We start from the raw sequence: 15691 nt of genomic DNA on the forward strand, positions 1-15691 counted from the left end.
TGTCACTATTATATGCCTAAAGAAAATGTTTTTTATTATATATATATATATATACACATAGATTTTAATTATTTTCCTAACTATTACTCTATTTATATATTAGTGAGTGTTTATTATCTTTCCTTTCATTTATGCTGATTTAAATGTATATATAAAAAAAATTCAAGAGTGTCATTATGATGGTACTTTTATGATACTTTCTCGTATTATTTTGTATAATCGATTTGACAGCTACAAGCACATATCAGACTTTCATGTTTGTTTGAATTGGCTCCTTTTAAAGATCATAAACTGATTTATTACATATTAATCTGTCATTATACTAAGCATTCTCCTACAAGTGATTTTATAGGATGTTTATATTTATATACTTGCTCACAAAAATATTGTGCAGCACAACTGTTTTCAACATTGATAATAATCAGAAATGTTTCTCGAGCAGCAGATCAGCATATTATACTGATTTCTGAAGATCATGTGACACTGAAGAAAATCAGTAACTACAAAGAACCTCTGAATTTACTTCTTCAACAGTATTATTGGAAGTAGCTTGGATTATTTTGTATTCATTTAAATGTACATTTTTGATTCATATTTATTACATCTATATTATATCATCATAAACATATAATGTACAAATATGTAATAATGTAATAATAATGCAGTATATTTCAGCAACATTTCAGCATTTCAAATATGAAAATGAATTATATATATATATATACATTTTATAACATTTATTTTCGTATTTGAAATGCTGAAATGTCAAATACATGGCATTAATTCAAAAATAAAAATGGAAAAAATTATGCGGTTCGTAGTATTCAGTATGTAGTATGCAGTATTCAGTATGTAGTATGCATTATGAAGTATGTAGTATTCAGTAAATATTATGTAGTATGCATTATGAAGTATATAGTTGCAGTATTCGGTATGAAGTATTCAGTATATATTATACGGTATGTAGTATGCAGTATGAAGTATATAGTTGCAGTATTCGGTATGAAGTATTCAGTATATATTATTCGGTATGTAGTATGCAGTATGAAGTATATAGTTGCAGTATTCGGTTTTAAGTATTCAGTATATATTATTCGGTATGTAGTATTCAGTATGTAGTATGCATTATTCAGTAAGTATTATGCGGTATGTAGTATGCATCATGAAGTATGCAGTATTCAGTAAGTATTATGTAGTATGCAGTCTGTACCCGTGCTGCTGGCAGCGGTGACGCGCTGTAAGCCGCTCTCGAGCGCCGTGACTCTGCTCTTCATCGCGTCGAGCTGCGCGTCTCTCTGGCGGATCTGCAGCCGCATCAGCACCAGCGCGTCCTCATGCAGCTGCAGGATCTCCGACACCGCGGCCTCCAGCACGCACTTCAGTCTGCTCTCAAACACGGCGCTGCTGCTCGACATCTTCCCTTCCGCACGCGTCCAGACCATCGCGCGCTCACTGTCGCTGCGGACGGCAACACTTCCGGCTTCAGCAGCAGCAGCAGCAGCAGCAGCAGCCCGTAAACACCGCAAGAGAAGAGCGGCAGCAAACCGTGCACTTCACAAGATTAACACAACATGCAGTGGTCCTCAAAGTCTCTGTTTTCATCACGCAAGTTGCTGTCTGACACACTTTTCCGCAGCCTTTTGATCGACTGAGTTCTGACTGGAAATAATCGACCCGAAAATCATCGGCTGTTTTTAAAAACATGGCCGATCTGCGATGCCGATATATCGGTGCATCCCTGGTTTTCACGTGTGTGTGCGCGTCTTGCGGTGGGTTTTCTGGTGCGTGCGCAGGTTGCTCTGCTGTGAGAAGTTTTTTCCGCAGGTTGTGCAGCGGTAGGGTTTCTCTCCAGTGTGAATGCGCTGGTGCATCTGCAGGTGACTGAAGCGATCGAAACTCTTCCCGCAGAACGAACAGATGAACCACTTCTCATGCACCGTTTCACTCTGGTGCGCCGCCACCGCTGCGGCGAACACGTGTCTGTCTGCGCAGCTGTGGTTCAGATTCTCATCTGGAAGCGTTCGGATGAAATCTGGTTCTGTTCTTCTGTCGGTGCATGAGTTTTGGTTTACGGACTCAAAGTTGAAGTTGTTTAAGGTTTGTCTAGCTGCGACGGACGAGCTGCTTTCTGCAGATGCGAATGCGCATGCGTCTGCAGGCATCTGCGGATCTATGATTTCAGATGGAAAGCTCTGCTTCATCTCCACCTCCAGCAGTCCACCGAAGTCTTCCTCGCTGTGAGGAGCGTCGAGTCTGTCTGCGCAGATGATCTGTGTGTGTGTTTCTCCACAGGAATGATGCTCTGGATCGGTGTTTGTCTGGTTGAAGTCTAGATTCCTATCGTGATGAAGATGAGAAGCAGGTTTCTGAACGAGACGCCCTGCAGATAAACCATCCGGCTTCAGCAGCAGCAGCAGCAGCAGCTGCAGCCCGTAAACACCGCAAGAGAAGAGCGGCAGCAAACCGTGCACTTCACAAGATTAACACAACATGCAGTGGTCCTCAAAGTCTCAGAAGAACAATCACCGACCAATCAGAGTGATGGTAATCATTTTCTTTCCTATATATAATTATTATAAATTATTTCATTATAATTCATTAGGTACATGATATGTTTAACAAGTTACAAATATAGTAAAACAATTAATTAAAAAAAATATATATATATATCGTTATAATTCATTATATTTCATAGTAATATCTGAAATGTTTAAGGTATATAATATGTTCTAGAAGTGACAAATACAGTAAAACAATTCAAAAATAAGAATGGAAAAAATAAATATTTAAAAAAAGTTATTTATATATAAATATATATGATGAAATATGCATTTAATTTTTTTTTTTTTAATATTTAATGTTGAAGGTCAATATTAATTGAAAAATAAGAATGGAAAAAATTAATGTATTTAAAAAAAAGTTATATATATATATATATGATGAAATATATATTTTATTTATTTTGTTTTAATATTTAATGTTGAAGGTCAATATTAATTCAAAAATAAGTTATTTAAAAATTTTATTTTAATTTTGTTTTAATGTTTCATTTATTTTTATTATACAATTATTTATAATACTTCTATAATAATTTATACATTTGTAGTATTTATAATAAATTAGTTATATTTTATTTATTTAAATATTTGAAATGTTGAAGGTCAAACGCATGGCGTTATGTTCTAGAAGTGCCAAAAACAAATATCAACTCAAAAATACAAATGGAAAAAAGTTTTCATTTTAGAAAGCTTTTAGTCGTTTTCATGTTTCATGTTAAATCATTAAAAAAATCGAGTCCAATACCAAACTGTAACAGTTGAACCACTTCTTAGCATTTATTTTATTCAATCATGCAGACAAATCATTAACAAATTGCGCAGAAAACACGTAAATCGATACACTATGAAAATACAATTTGAAAGTGTAAAAAGTGCATTGAGTTAACATGACAAAAAAAGTTCCTCTGTGTGTTTTACAGTGAATCAGCAGATGTGTGTTTGCAGCCGTTCTGCTGAAGGTCAGGCCGCCGTCAGCTGTGATCCCACGCGCTCGAGTGCGTCCTCTGATGAGACTTCAGACTGGAGCGCTGCGTGAAGCGTTTCCCGCACTGGCCACACTGGTACGGCTTCTCTCCGCTGTGCACCACGGCGTGCCGGGTCAGATTGCAGTGTTTGGTGAAGCTGCGGCCGCACTGAGCGCAGGCGAAGGGCTTCTCGCCCGTGTGACAGCGCAGATGCTCCTTCAGCTGACTGAACCGACTGAAGCTCTTCTCGCAGTACGAGCAGCTGAAGCGCTTCTCCACGCTCGCGGGCGGCCCGTGACTGAACGCTGGAACCGAGTCGACTACTGCGCTCATCATCTGATCGTTTGCATCGATCTGTTCAGGCTCATACAGCTCCATTTGTGTCTCCACGGGATGCAGATGTGTGCTGAAGACCGCCGTGTCTCGTGACGTTGGAAACGTCCGTTCTGTGTCTTCAGCGGTTGTTTCAGGGGCCGTCGTCCACAGCTGAGCAAACCTCGGGTGGACTCTCGGTTCCTCATCGTCCTTCTCGGCTTTAAGCTGGAGTCCCAGACCGCTCAGACGCTCTGTGGCCGTCTGTGAATGTGTGTTTTGGATCTCTGAAGCTCCAGAGAGCTGGTGGTTCTCCATGTTCTCCTGAGCTTGGATCTGCTGGATGTTCTGCTGCTCGTGATCGAAGGGACGATTCCCTGTGTGTTAAAGTAGAAAGACACACTTTAGAAGACTTTTAAAAAGAGTACTTGTCATAAAATTAATAGACTTTAAAATGATATACTTAAGTGTGAACTTAATGACACTTTAATTGCAATGAAATGATAATGCATTATAGTTTAAATGTTGATTAAAAGCAATTAGTTGAACTTAAGAGTGTTTTTAATTTACCTACTTAAGTGGGACTTAAGTTAATCTTTTCCCCCGGATTCATAGACAAGGCTTAAGTCTAGTCTCAGACTAAAATGCATGTCTGGGCTGTTTTAACTTAAAGAAACGTGCACTGACAAATCTTAAAATATGTTTTGTCTTAAGATGCACACCAGTAATGTTTTTTTAAGCTACTTGAATGTCTTTGTGAACTATGGCCTAATCATGGCTTAACCTAAGCCCTGTCTGTGAAACCATAATTAATTCTATTGTCTATTAAAAGTGGACTGCTGAATGTACTGACAAGCATTTATGATAAACTAAAATATACTTTAATGTCACTTTAGCATACTTTAAAAAATAACACTTATTACAGAAATATTATACTGTAAAAGAACATTCTTAAGCGTAAACTGAATGTAATGTTTTCAGACACTTGATTGCATGTTAATTGCAATTAAATTAACATGCATTGAAGTTTAAATTTATATTAAATGCAATCAGTTGAACTTTAGAGTGCTTTTGACCCACTACCACTTAATTACAACTTTATAAGTAATTTCATAATCACTTTTAGGGTCTATTAAATGGTTAAACTGACAAGCGTAAACAAAATTTATGATAAACTAAAATATGCATTAATGTCACTTTAGCATACTTTTAAAAAGAGCGCTTATTACGGAAATAATATATTTTAAAAGAATATACTTAAGTGCGAACTGAATGTAATGTTTTCAGACACTTAATTGCATGTTATTTACAGTTAATGAAAATGTATTATACAGTAGTTTAAATGTATATTAAATGCAATTAGCTGAACTATTAAACTATGTTAAAGTAAAATATACTTTAATGTCACTTTAGCATACTTTAAAAAAGAGCACCTTTTATAAAGAATACTTTTTAAAAAAAGAATACTTATTACGGAAATAATATAATTTTCAAAACTATATATATATATATAATTAAGTGCAAATTAATGACATATAATTGCATTTTAAGAAAATGTATTATAGTTTACATTTAGGCTTTTTGATCCACTTTTTTCATTTCATAATTACTTCTAACGTCCATGAAATATTGTTAAAGTGTTACTAATATTTAGTTAACTAAAATATACTTTAATGTCATTTCTATTAAAACTTGTATGTCATGAAATTAAAATACATTTAAATACACATTTGTAATGATGAAGTTGCAGCTTAGTACATTTAAAATATATTAATTTTAAATATAATATTGAATGACACACTAACGTTAAAATTATAATAAAGTGCTTTCCATTTGCTTTAGTATGTTAGTCAACACATCAAAATAAGTGTACTTCTTTAAAACGCGACAAAAGATTCAAACATAACGATTTAAATTGTGCTTTAAAGTAAAACTTTTAATCTGACACTATTACAAAAAATTTACTTTTTAAAAGTGTCCTTAAGTCATGAAAGTAAACTCTTTAAATATACTTATTTAAATAATATTATATTACCTGCAAGCAGTGTCGGGGAAAGTTACTTTTAAAAGTAATGCGTTACAATGTTGCGTTACTCCATAAAAAAGAGTAACTAATTACGTTACTTAGTTACTTTTTATGGAAAGTAATGAGTTACGTTACTTTTGCGTTACTTTTTAAATCTGGACAGGGCTTGCTTGTTTGTTTTTAAAATAAAAAAAGTTATATTTTTGGCAAATATAAAAGCCTTTCACACCAAAAGTGAAATGAATAAGCCTCAGGCTGAAGGGAAAGTACAGTAGAACGCAGAAGAAGACATTTCAACACACTTCAGCAATAAACAAACACACACAGATGTTCGTCTAGAGTAATGTGTGTTTATTAGTACGCTTGAACTGCATCATCAGAAGCTCAGAAGCTAATAGAATGGGATTAAATACATAAAGCATATTTGTGTTGTTTAACATTTAATTATTGCAGGTTTGCGTCATATTCTGAGTTGCATTATTTGTATTCATTTTGAGGAATACTGAATCTGTGTTTGTGTGAGTGAGATGAATTAATGCATATTCATATTTATTTTAGAGCTACAGTAACATCTTCTGATTTCTCTCAACATGGCGACAGGAGAGCTGTCAGTCAATAAACTGGGAAAAGTAACTTGCGTTACTTATTTGAAAAAGTAACTCAGATATTCTCTTGTAAATTAATAAGTAATGCGTTACTTTACTAGTTACTTGAAAAAGTAATCTGATTACGTAACTCGCGTTACTTGTAATGCGTTACCCCCAACACTGCCTGCAAGTACAGTTTTTAAATATGATTTTATGATTTTAAGTACACACAATTAAGTGCACTTCTATTCGCACAAGGCTAAGTGTTCAAGAAATGTTTTATTTATTCTCCCTCATGTTGTTCCAAACCTGTATGACTTTCTTCAATCGCAGAGTTGAGTTAAACGCTAAACAAGAAAAGTATAAAACGTTCTGCAGCTTCCACAGAAGATATTCAAACAGGGTCCGAGCATCAGTGTATCTCTGCGTTTGTCCTGTCGTATCAGGATTCATCTGAAGTTTAGTTTTCTAGTGTCAGATGTGATCGTACCTCGTGCACCGCTGCCGGATTCCTGTTCCTGTCGCTCTTGTTTAATCACCGGAGGTCTGATTCCGTCCTCCAGCGGACAGACCGACTACAAAACACACCAACACACATCAGTGTTTCAACTCAGTCCGATTAATCAAACACAAGAACCAGCTGAAAACTAAAGTCTGTTGAGGTTTATCAATGATTAAACCAAAAATATATATATTTTTAAATAGATTTTATGTTTACAACAATTTAAAGCAGTATTACACTTATTGTTTTTATGCTTCAACCCTTTTTCGTCTTTGACCCTTATATATATATATATATATATATAAAAACCGTCTAAAAGTAAAGATTTTCGTAACTTATCGTGTTTTATTTTGCAGCTGCACATAATTTGTCGCTCTGTGACTCTTCCGAGCCTTGAAATTATGATTATGAAAATGTCCTGATGTCTCCGGGTGGGATAACATCAGAACGCTCCTCTGAGTTTGTGTGCGGTCACCTGATCTGATCTGGTCTGATCTGGATTCTGGTCTTGATCTCTGATCGCAGGCGTGTCGGCGTCTCTCGGCGTCTTGAACCACACTGAAACACATTACACATCTGCTACTACAACTCTTTACTCAATTCATAATATTCATGCAGATCTGCATTAGTCAGGCTGTACTAGAATCCTTATTTTGTTTTAATTCCTTCCTATAGTTTATGTCATAGTTATAGTCTTATGTTGCCATGGTAGTAGTAGGATGCTATTCCTTGCAGTGCCATGGTGCATCAATATAATAGTCCTATGGTATGACTACAGTAGGCTACTTCTGTGTGTGGGCAGTGATGACCTCTGACCTGTCCTCCTGCCCCGTCCTCTGGCCCTCCTCAGCTCGCTGTCCATCAGCACGCATTTCCTCTTGAGCGCCTCGATGTCTCTGCGGCTGCGGCTGAGCTCCAGTCTGAAGACCGCGCAGCTCTCCTCCACGCGCCGCTTGATCTCCGCTTCCGCCGCTTTGGCTGCGATCTCCACGAAGGACACCAGCTGCGCCTGGAACGAGCAGTACGACATGATCGATTATCAAAACCACGGGCTTTATATATTAAAAACCGTCCAGTGCCGAATGTGCTTCCAAGATACACCCTACAGAACAGAGCGGTTTAACAAATCCACATATATCCTCAAAGAAAGCGAATAAACTGATACAATGACAGCGAGAATGACAGGACGGTGACAGAATGGGCGGGGTTTAGCGGCCAGGAAATAATTCTATTTGTTTTTTTTTATTGACTCTTTTTTTATTTTAATTGCGTATTTCATCACGTCTGACTGTTTTAAATAAATACATTTCCTCAAAAAATAAAAAAAACTAATAAACTGATAGAATGACAGTACGGTGACAGAATGGGCGGGGTTTAGCGGCAAGGAAATAATTCTATTTGTTTTTTTTTATTGACTCTTTTTTTATTTTAATTTCGTATTTCATCACGTCTGACTGTTTTAAATAAATACATTTCCTCAAAAAATAAAAAAAGCGAATAAACTGATAGAATGACAGGACGGTGACAGCATGGGCGGGGTTTAGCGGCCAGGAAATAATTCTATTTTTTTAATTATTATTACTCCTTTTTTATTTTAATTGCGTATTTCATCACGTCTGACTGTTTTAAATAAATACATTTCCTCAAAAAATAAAAAAAGCGAATAAACTGATAGAATGACAGGACGGTGACAGCATGGGCGGGGTTTAGCGGCCAGGAAATAATTCTATTTTTTTAATTATTATTACTCCTTTTTTATTTTAATTGCGTATTTCATCACGTCTGACTGTTTTAAACATATAAATGTCCTCAAAAAAAAACGAATAAACTGATAGAATGACAGCGAGAATGACAGAATGGGCGGGGTTTAGCTGGCAGGAAAACAACAACAACAAAAAAATAATATATATATATAATTTTTTTTTCTCAATGTATATTAGTTTGTGAGCTGTCCGTGGTGTCCTTATATAGCCTAGGTGTAAATATTATGCACTGGAAATATCAAAGTCCAGTCTTTGACTTTTACATACATAATATATGTATACGTTCTAGTGTACAAATATCTTCAATGAAACAAAAAACACCGTCAGATTTGAATGCGTCTCAAAGTAGGATCGGCGTTGTGGGCCCCAAAGCGCCTTCTGGTGGAAAACAGCAGAAAACACTCGCTTCCGGACACCATACCGTAAATATACTAGATTAATAGCCAGTAATCTGTCTCTCAGTGGCTGCTACACACTCTTTTATTAAATTTAAACGTGCTTAAGTGAGGTACATTTTTATATCAAAGCTACAGTTATTACACACTCAAATAAAAGCATTCTCTAACTAACTCGAAAGCTGTACTTGACATTGAAATCATTTTACACGCACATAGTAATACGCAATAACATGCAAAATTATCTATCATTATAGCTCTATCACGGTTATATGAAATACCATGTTTTTATTTGGTATTTAATATTTTTTTTTGCATGCATACATGCTACCTTTGAATGCTTTGATATGGTTTATCAGATAAATAATAAATAATCATTCTGTACTATGGTATAGGTGCATATATGAAAATACTCTTGGATATAGTACTATAGGAATACTATTTTTTCTGCTTTCAACATGTTGCAATGAAAATGCCATGTTTTCTTGGACATTTGCCATGTTAGAATAATGCTTTTTACTACCATGAGATATATATATATGTGTGTGTGTGTGTATATATTAAAGTACTGTTGGTTTTTTGGACATAGTACCAAAGAAATACCTATTTTGGTTGGTTTGGTTTTGTTTTACCACATGATACAATGAAAATGACATGTTTTCTTACATATTTACCATGTTAGGACAATGCAGTTTTTTGAAGAACCCTGGAATACCATGAAAATACCATGGTAATGAATATGGTAATCCTTCAATATCACCTAGTTCTGCTCTAGCTTATGCATTAATATAGTTCCTACACTTGTACACTATGAATATCATTGCCTTTCATGACAAATTGCATGTGATTTTCCTCTTCTGCAAGATGCTTAAATGCATAAATGTAAAAGCAATCATATAATATGTGTGGTTTTTTTGGGTACAGTATAGTTTGTTTTGTTTTTCAGCAAGATGCAACAGAAATGGCATGCTTTCTTGGACATTTACCATGTTAGGAGCACCATGAAAATACCATGGTAAGTGTTAATATTAATATGACCGGCCTTTATGACAAAGTGCATGTGATTTTCCTCATTTGCAAGATGCTTTGTAATGTAATGTAATTGTAATGTAAACGTAATCTTAGTTATATTAAACTACTGTGGTGTTTTTCTCTGTTTTGTGTCCTGATGTCCATCTGTCTTAGGCTGGGGAATAGCATTGGCCTGATGCTTCACAGATGGATGAACGCAGACACCAGGTCGAGATAAAGGCGTATATTAGAAATGGAGAATCAAGACAGAAAGTAAAGACTCAGGAAGTCACTGAGGGAAGTTTAGTGGTTTCTTGCGTCACAGACACTTTACACTGAAGCTTGTGCCGGTGCAGAGAGAAAGGTAAGGACTGGAGGCTTTTCTCTATTCTTCTCTACGTTTCTCGTCTCAGTTCTTCATTCAGGTTTGCTTGTAAAGATGCCGGATCGTACGCTCATAGGATGTTATCAGGGGGGAAAAGGCCTGGGTTTATTTGATGATGCGAGCGTTAAGCACTCGTGGCCTTCAGATCTGATCAGTCATTTCCGCAAGAGCACCAGAGAGGAACAAACTCACTGAAATACACAGACGAACGTGATGCAAAACCTTCACAAGCTGTCGGAGGCTTCAGAAGCGTAGCAGGATTTGAATCGATCTTCTCGGTTTCTTCTGGAAAGATATGAAGAGCGTGTAGAAAGCGTGAGGGTGTGGCCTTCAACTGGTGCAAAACTCAGAAAGTCAGAAGAGGAAGCGCTGGCACTGAGGTCTGCTGGAGATGTGAAGCTCTGCGGTGCTTTACCAGAACTTCTGTCGAGCTTCAGCAAGCAAAATGTTAAATGCATTTGTCATGGTTCGTCTCATTTGCTCTCCGTTTAGTCGTTGTACAAATATCTTCAATGAAACAAAAAACACCGTCAGATTTGAATGCGTCTCAAAGTAGGATCGGCGTTGTGGGCCCCAAAGCGCCTTCTGGTGGAAAACAGCAGAAAACACTCGCTTCCGGACACCATACCGTAAATATACTAGATTAATAGCCAGTAATCTGTCTCTCAGTGGCTGCTACACACTCTTTTATTAAATTTAAACGTGCTTAAGTGAGGTACATTTTTATATCAAAGCTACAGTTATTACACACTCAAATAAAAGCATTCTCTAACTAACTCGAAAGCTGTACTTGACATTGAAATCATTTTACACGCACATAGTAATACGCAATAACATGCAAAATTATCTATCATTATAGCTCTATCACGGTTATATGAAATACCATGTTTTTATTTGGTATTTAATATTTTTTTTTGCATGCATACATGCTACCTTTGAATGCTTTGATATGGTTTATCAGATAAATAATAAATAATCATTCTGTACTATGGTATAGGTGCATATATGAAAATACTCTTGGATATAGTACTATAGGAATACTATTTTTTCTGCTTTCAACATGTTGCAATGAAAATGCCATGTTTTCTTGGACATTTGCCATGTTAGAATAATGCTTTTTACTACCATGAGATACAGTGGGGCAAAAAAGTATTTAGTCAGCCACCAATTGTGCAAGTTCTCCCACTTAAAAAGATGAGAGAGGCCTGTAATTTTCATCATAGGTATACCTCAACTATGAGAGACAAAATGAGAAGAAAAAAATCCAGAAAATCACATTGTAGGATTTTTAAAGAATTTATTTGCAAATTATGGTGGAAAATAAGTATTTGGTCAATAACAAAATTTCATCTCAATACTTTGTTATATACCCTTTGTTGGCAATGACAGAGGTCAAACGTTTTCTGTAAGTCTTCACAAGGTTGTCACACGCTGTTGCTGGTATTTTGGCCCATTCCTCCATCCAGATCTCCTCTAGAGCAGTAATGTTGTGGGGCTGTCTGGCTGCTACACACTCTTTTATTAAATTTAAACGTGCTTAAGTGAGGTACGTTTTTATATCAAAGCTACAGTTATTACACACTCAAATAAAAGCATTCTCTAACTAACTCGAAAGCTGTACTTGACATTGAAATCATTTTACACGCACATAGTAATACGCAATAACATGCTAAATTATCTATCATTATAGCTCTATCACAGTTATATGAAATACCATGTTTTTATTTGGTATTTAATATTTTTTTTTGCATGCATACATGCTACCTTTGAATGCTTTGATATGGTTTATCAGATAAATAATCATTCTGTACTATGGTATAGGTGCATATATGAAAATACTCTTGGATATAGTACTATAGGAATACTAATTTTTCTGCTTTCAACATGTTGCAATGAAAATGCCATGTTTTCTTGGACATTTGCCATGTTAGAATAATGCTTTTTACTACCATGAGATATATATATATGTGTGTGTGTGTGTATATATTAAAGTACTGTTGGTTTTTTGGACATAGTACCAAAGAAATACCTATTTTGGTTGGTTTGGTTTTGTTTTACCACATGATACAATGAAAATGACATGTTTTCTTACATATTTACCATGTTAGGACAATGCAGTTTTTTGAAGAACCCTGGAATACCATGAAAATACCATGGTAATGAATATGGTAATCCTTCAATATCACCTAGTTCTGCTCTAGCTTATGCATTAATATAGTTCCTACACTTGTACACTATGAATATCATTGCCTTTCATGACAAATTGCATGTGATTTTCCTCTTCTGCAAGATGCTTAAATGCATAAATGTAAAAGCAATCATATAATATGTGTGGTTTTTTTGGGTACAGTATAGTTTGTTTTGTTTTTCAGCAAGATGCAACAGAAATGGCATGCTTTCTTGGACATTTACCATGTTAGGAGCACCATGAAAATACCATGGTAAGTGTTAATATTAATATGACCGGCCTTTATGACAAAGTGCATGTGATTTTCCTCATTTGCAAGATGCTTTGTAATGTAATGTAATTGTAATGTAAACGTAATCTTAGTTATATTAAACTACTGTGGTGTTTTTCTCTGTTTTGTGTCCTGATGTCCATCTGTCTTAGGCTGGGGAATAGCATTGGCCTGATGCTTCACAGATGGATGAACGCAGACACCAGGTCGAGATAAAGGCGTATATTAGAAATGGAGAATCAAGACAGAAAGTAAAGACTCAGGAAGTCACTGAGGGAAGTTTAGTGGTTTCTTGCGTCACAGACACTTTACACTGAAGCTTGTGCCGGTGCAGAGAGAAAGGTAAGGACTGGAGGCTTTTCTCTATTCTTCTCTACGTTTCTCGTCTCAGTTCTTCATTCAGGTTTGCTTGTAAAGATGCCGGATCGTACGCTCATAGGATGTTATCAGGGGGGAAAAGGCCTGGGTTTATTTGATGATGCGAGCGTTAAGCACTCGTGGCCTTCAGATCTGATCAGTCATTTCCGCAAGAGCACCAGAGAGGAACAAACTCACTGAAATACACAGACGAACGTGATGCAAAACCTTCACAAGCTGTCGGAGGCTTCAGAAGCGTAGCAGGATTTGAATCGATCTTCTCGGTTTCTTCTGGAAAGATATGAAGAGCGTGTAGAAAGCGTGAGGGTGTGGCCTTCAACTGGTGCAAAACTCAGAAAGTCAGAAGAGGAAGCGCTGGCACTGAGGTCTGCTGGAGATGTGAAGCTCTGCGGTGCTTTACCAGAACTTCTGTCGAGCTTCAGCAAGCAAAATGTTAAATGCATTTGTCATGGTTCGTCTCATTTGCTCTCCGTTTAGTCGTTGTCCTGTTTTTTGAGTTTCCTTCTTGCATTTCTGCTGTGCTTTTTGTGTTTCCTGTGGTTGTGAACCCAGAGCTTTATGCAGTTTCATAATTCAGGCGACTCAATGGAGTTTAATGTGTCGGTTAAGCAATTACAGATCAATATTGATTTCAAATCAACTACATTTACTTGAGGCGCAAAATGACGTCAGTTGTTTTCTACCACTGTGATTGTGTTTTTTTAATTCAATTTCAATGAAAATTAGAAATAGCCATTCCTTAGTTTTAGGAGATGGGATGCTTTTTAGGAATATTTTGAATAACCAGTTTTCTCAACTTGTGAATATGGTAATTTTGGTGGAATGTAAACCTTTCTTTACTTTCTTTACTATTTCTTTCTACTTTATTTTAGCTTTCTTCTTACTTCGATTCAGTGAGAAAGTCTGAAATACTTTTTAAAAAATAAGGAAGATGGAATATATACTGTATATACTGTGTATGTATATATATATATATACTGTAAAAAATGTGAAAATGAATGAAGGTGGGTTTCTTGCATTGGCTGATAATTGTGCTTGTTTTAAGCATAAAGAAGACTCATTATCATGTAATTTTGCATCTCAAATAAATGTATCTTGATTTAATAATGTTTAGATATTTGTAGTGGAAAACAAGGCAAAGATACTGAGGAAGAACATCATTTTTTGCAACGAGTAAGAGTGTAGAGCTTAAAATGAATGTGGATCATCTCAGATGATTTAATCTTGTGAAAATTTAAATCAAAACACCAACAAGGATCTATAATGAGATATTATAGAAATGTATTAGCCTACAGAGAACTATAAAGCAACTCAAAACCTTCAACAACCTTTATTTTTAAGAATGAGCACAGAATTGTTGTTATTCTGAATGTTAAGGCTTGTATATTGTTTCTTTCTTTTTTTATATAGATATATTTCATATCTCTGCATATGAAGCATCTGATCCATCAAGCAGTGACGCACGATGTAGTTGATCAGTGAACGTCAGTGCATGAGACATTCCTTAAAGTCATATAATACTGTCAGATATTCTCCTGCAGCCGTCATGTGAGCTTTAACTTCAGTGATTCACACACACACTCATTAGATCAGCTCACACACACACACACACACACACACACACACACACACACACACACACACACACACACACACAAGGCCTGGATGTTAGAGAGTTAGAGAGGGAAAAGCAAGATGAGGAGAGGCCGGAGAAAAGGAGGCAGTCGGGACAAAGTGTTCGGATGTGACCTGCTGGAGCACCTCAACTCCACCGGACAGGAGAGTGAGTTCATTCACTCACACACTCACGCACTCACTCACTCACTCACTCACTCACTTGTTTCTTTCTTTTTTTATATAGATATATTTCATATCTCTGCATATGAAGCATCTGATCCATCAAGCAGTGACGCACGATGTAGTTGATCAGTGAACGTCAGTGCATGAGACATTCCTTAAAGTCATATAATACTGTCAGATATTCTCCTGTTCTCCTGCAGTGAGCTTTAACTTCAGTGATTCACACACACACTCATTAGATAAACTCACACACACACACACACACACACACACACACCCCCACACACACACACACACACACACACACACACACACACACACACAAGGCCTGGATGTTAGAGAGGAGGTGAAGGAAAAGCAAGATGAGGAGAGGCCGGAGAAAAGGAGGCAGTCGGGACAAAGTGTTCGGATGTGACCTGCTGGAGCACCTCAACTCCACCGGACAGGAGAGTGAGTTCATTCACTCACACACTCACTCACTCACTCACTCACTCACTCACTCACACACACACACACACACTTGCACACACACACACACACACACACACGT

At 36.4% G+C, this 15691-nt stretch overlaps 1 protein-coding gene and 2 long non-coding RNA genes across 3 annotated transcripts; 2 read left to right on the forward strand and 1 right to left on the reverse strand.

The window, feature by feature from the left end:
- Positions 1-3327: 3327 nt before the first annotated feature.
- LOC107549816 (zinc finger protein 90 homolog) lies at positions 3328-8208 on the reverse strand. The gene is made up of 4 exons (XM_016230990.1): positions 7767-8208; positions 7426-7508; positions 6939-7023; positions 3328-4212 (listed from the first exon to the last, which is right to left on the reverse strand). Exons 1-4 carry the CDS (start codon positions 7978-7980, stop codon positions 3530-3532), a joined length of 1065 nt encoding a protein of 354 aa, XP_016086476.1. The 5' UTR covers positions 7981-8208; the 3' UTR covers positions 3328-3529.
- A 912-nt stretch (positions 8209-9120) lies between these two features.
- Positions 9121-10124, forward strand: LOC107549805 (uncharacterized). The gene is made up of 3 exons (XR_001604603.1): positions 9121-9221; positions 9791-9850; positions 10055-10124. It is a non-coding gene; the product is annotated as an uncharacterized lncRNA (long non-coding RNA).
- Positions 10125-11118: 994 nt separating this feature from the next.
- Positions 11119-12946, forward strand: LOC107549806 (uncharacterized). The gene is made up of 3 exons (XR_001604604.1): positions 11119-11219; positions 12613-12672; positions 12877-12946. It is a non-coding gene; the product is annotated as an uncharacterized lncRNA (long non-coding RNA).
- Positions 12947-15691: the final 2745 nt, after the last annotated feature.

This window comes from Sinocyclocheilus grahami, unplaced genomic scaffold, assembly GCF_001515645.1.
Source record: "Sinocyclocheilus grahami isolate Dianchi unplaced genomic scaffold, SAMN03320097.WGS_v1.1 scaffold381.1, whole genome shotgun sequence".
In the NCBI taxonomy this organism is placed as follows: Eukaryota; Metazoa; Chordata; class Actinopteri; order Cypriniformes; family Cyprinidae; genus Sinocyclocheilus; species Sinocyclocheilus grahami.

Excerpts from the sequence above, each read along its gene's own strand:
- LOC107549816 (XM_016230990.1), bottom strand. The coding sequence starts at position 7,980 with ATGTCGTACTGCTCGTTCCAGGCGCAGCTGGTGTCCTTCGTGGAGATC. Across the intron at positions 7,509-7,766 it reads AGGACGGGGCAGGAGGACAG|TGTGGTTCAAGACGCCGAGA; the intron begins GTCAGAGGTCAT and ends AATGTGTTTCAG. Across the intron at positions 4,213-6,938 it reads ATCCGGCAGCGGTGCACGAG|GGAATCGTCCCTTCGATCAC; the intron begins GTACGATCACAT and ends TTTAACACACAG.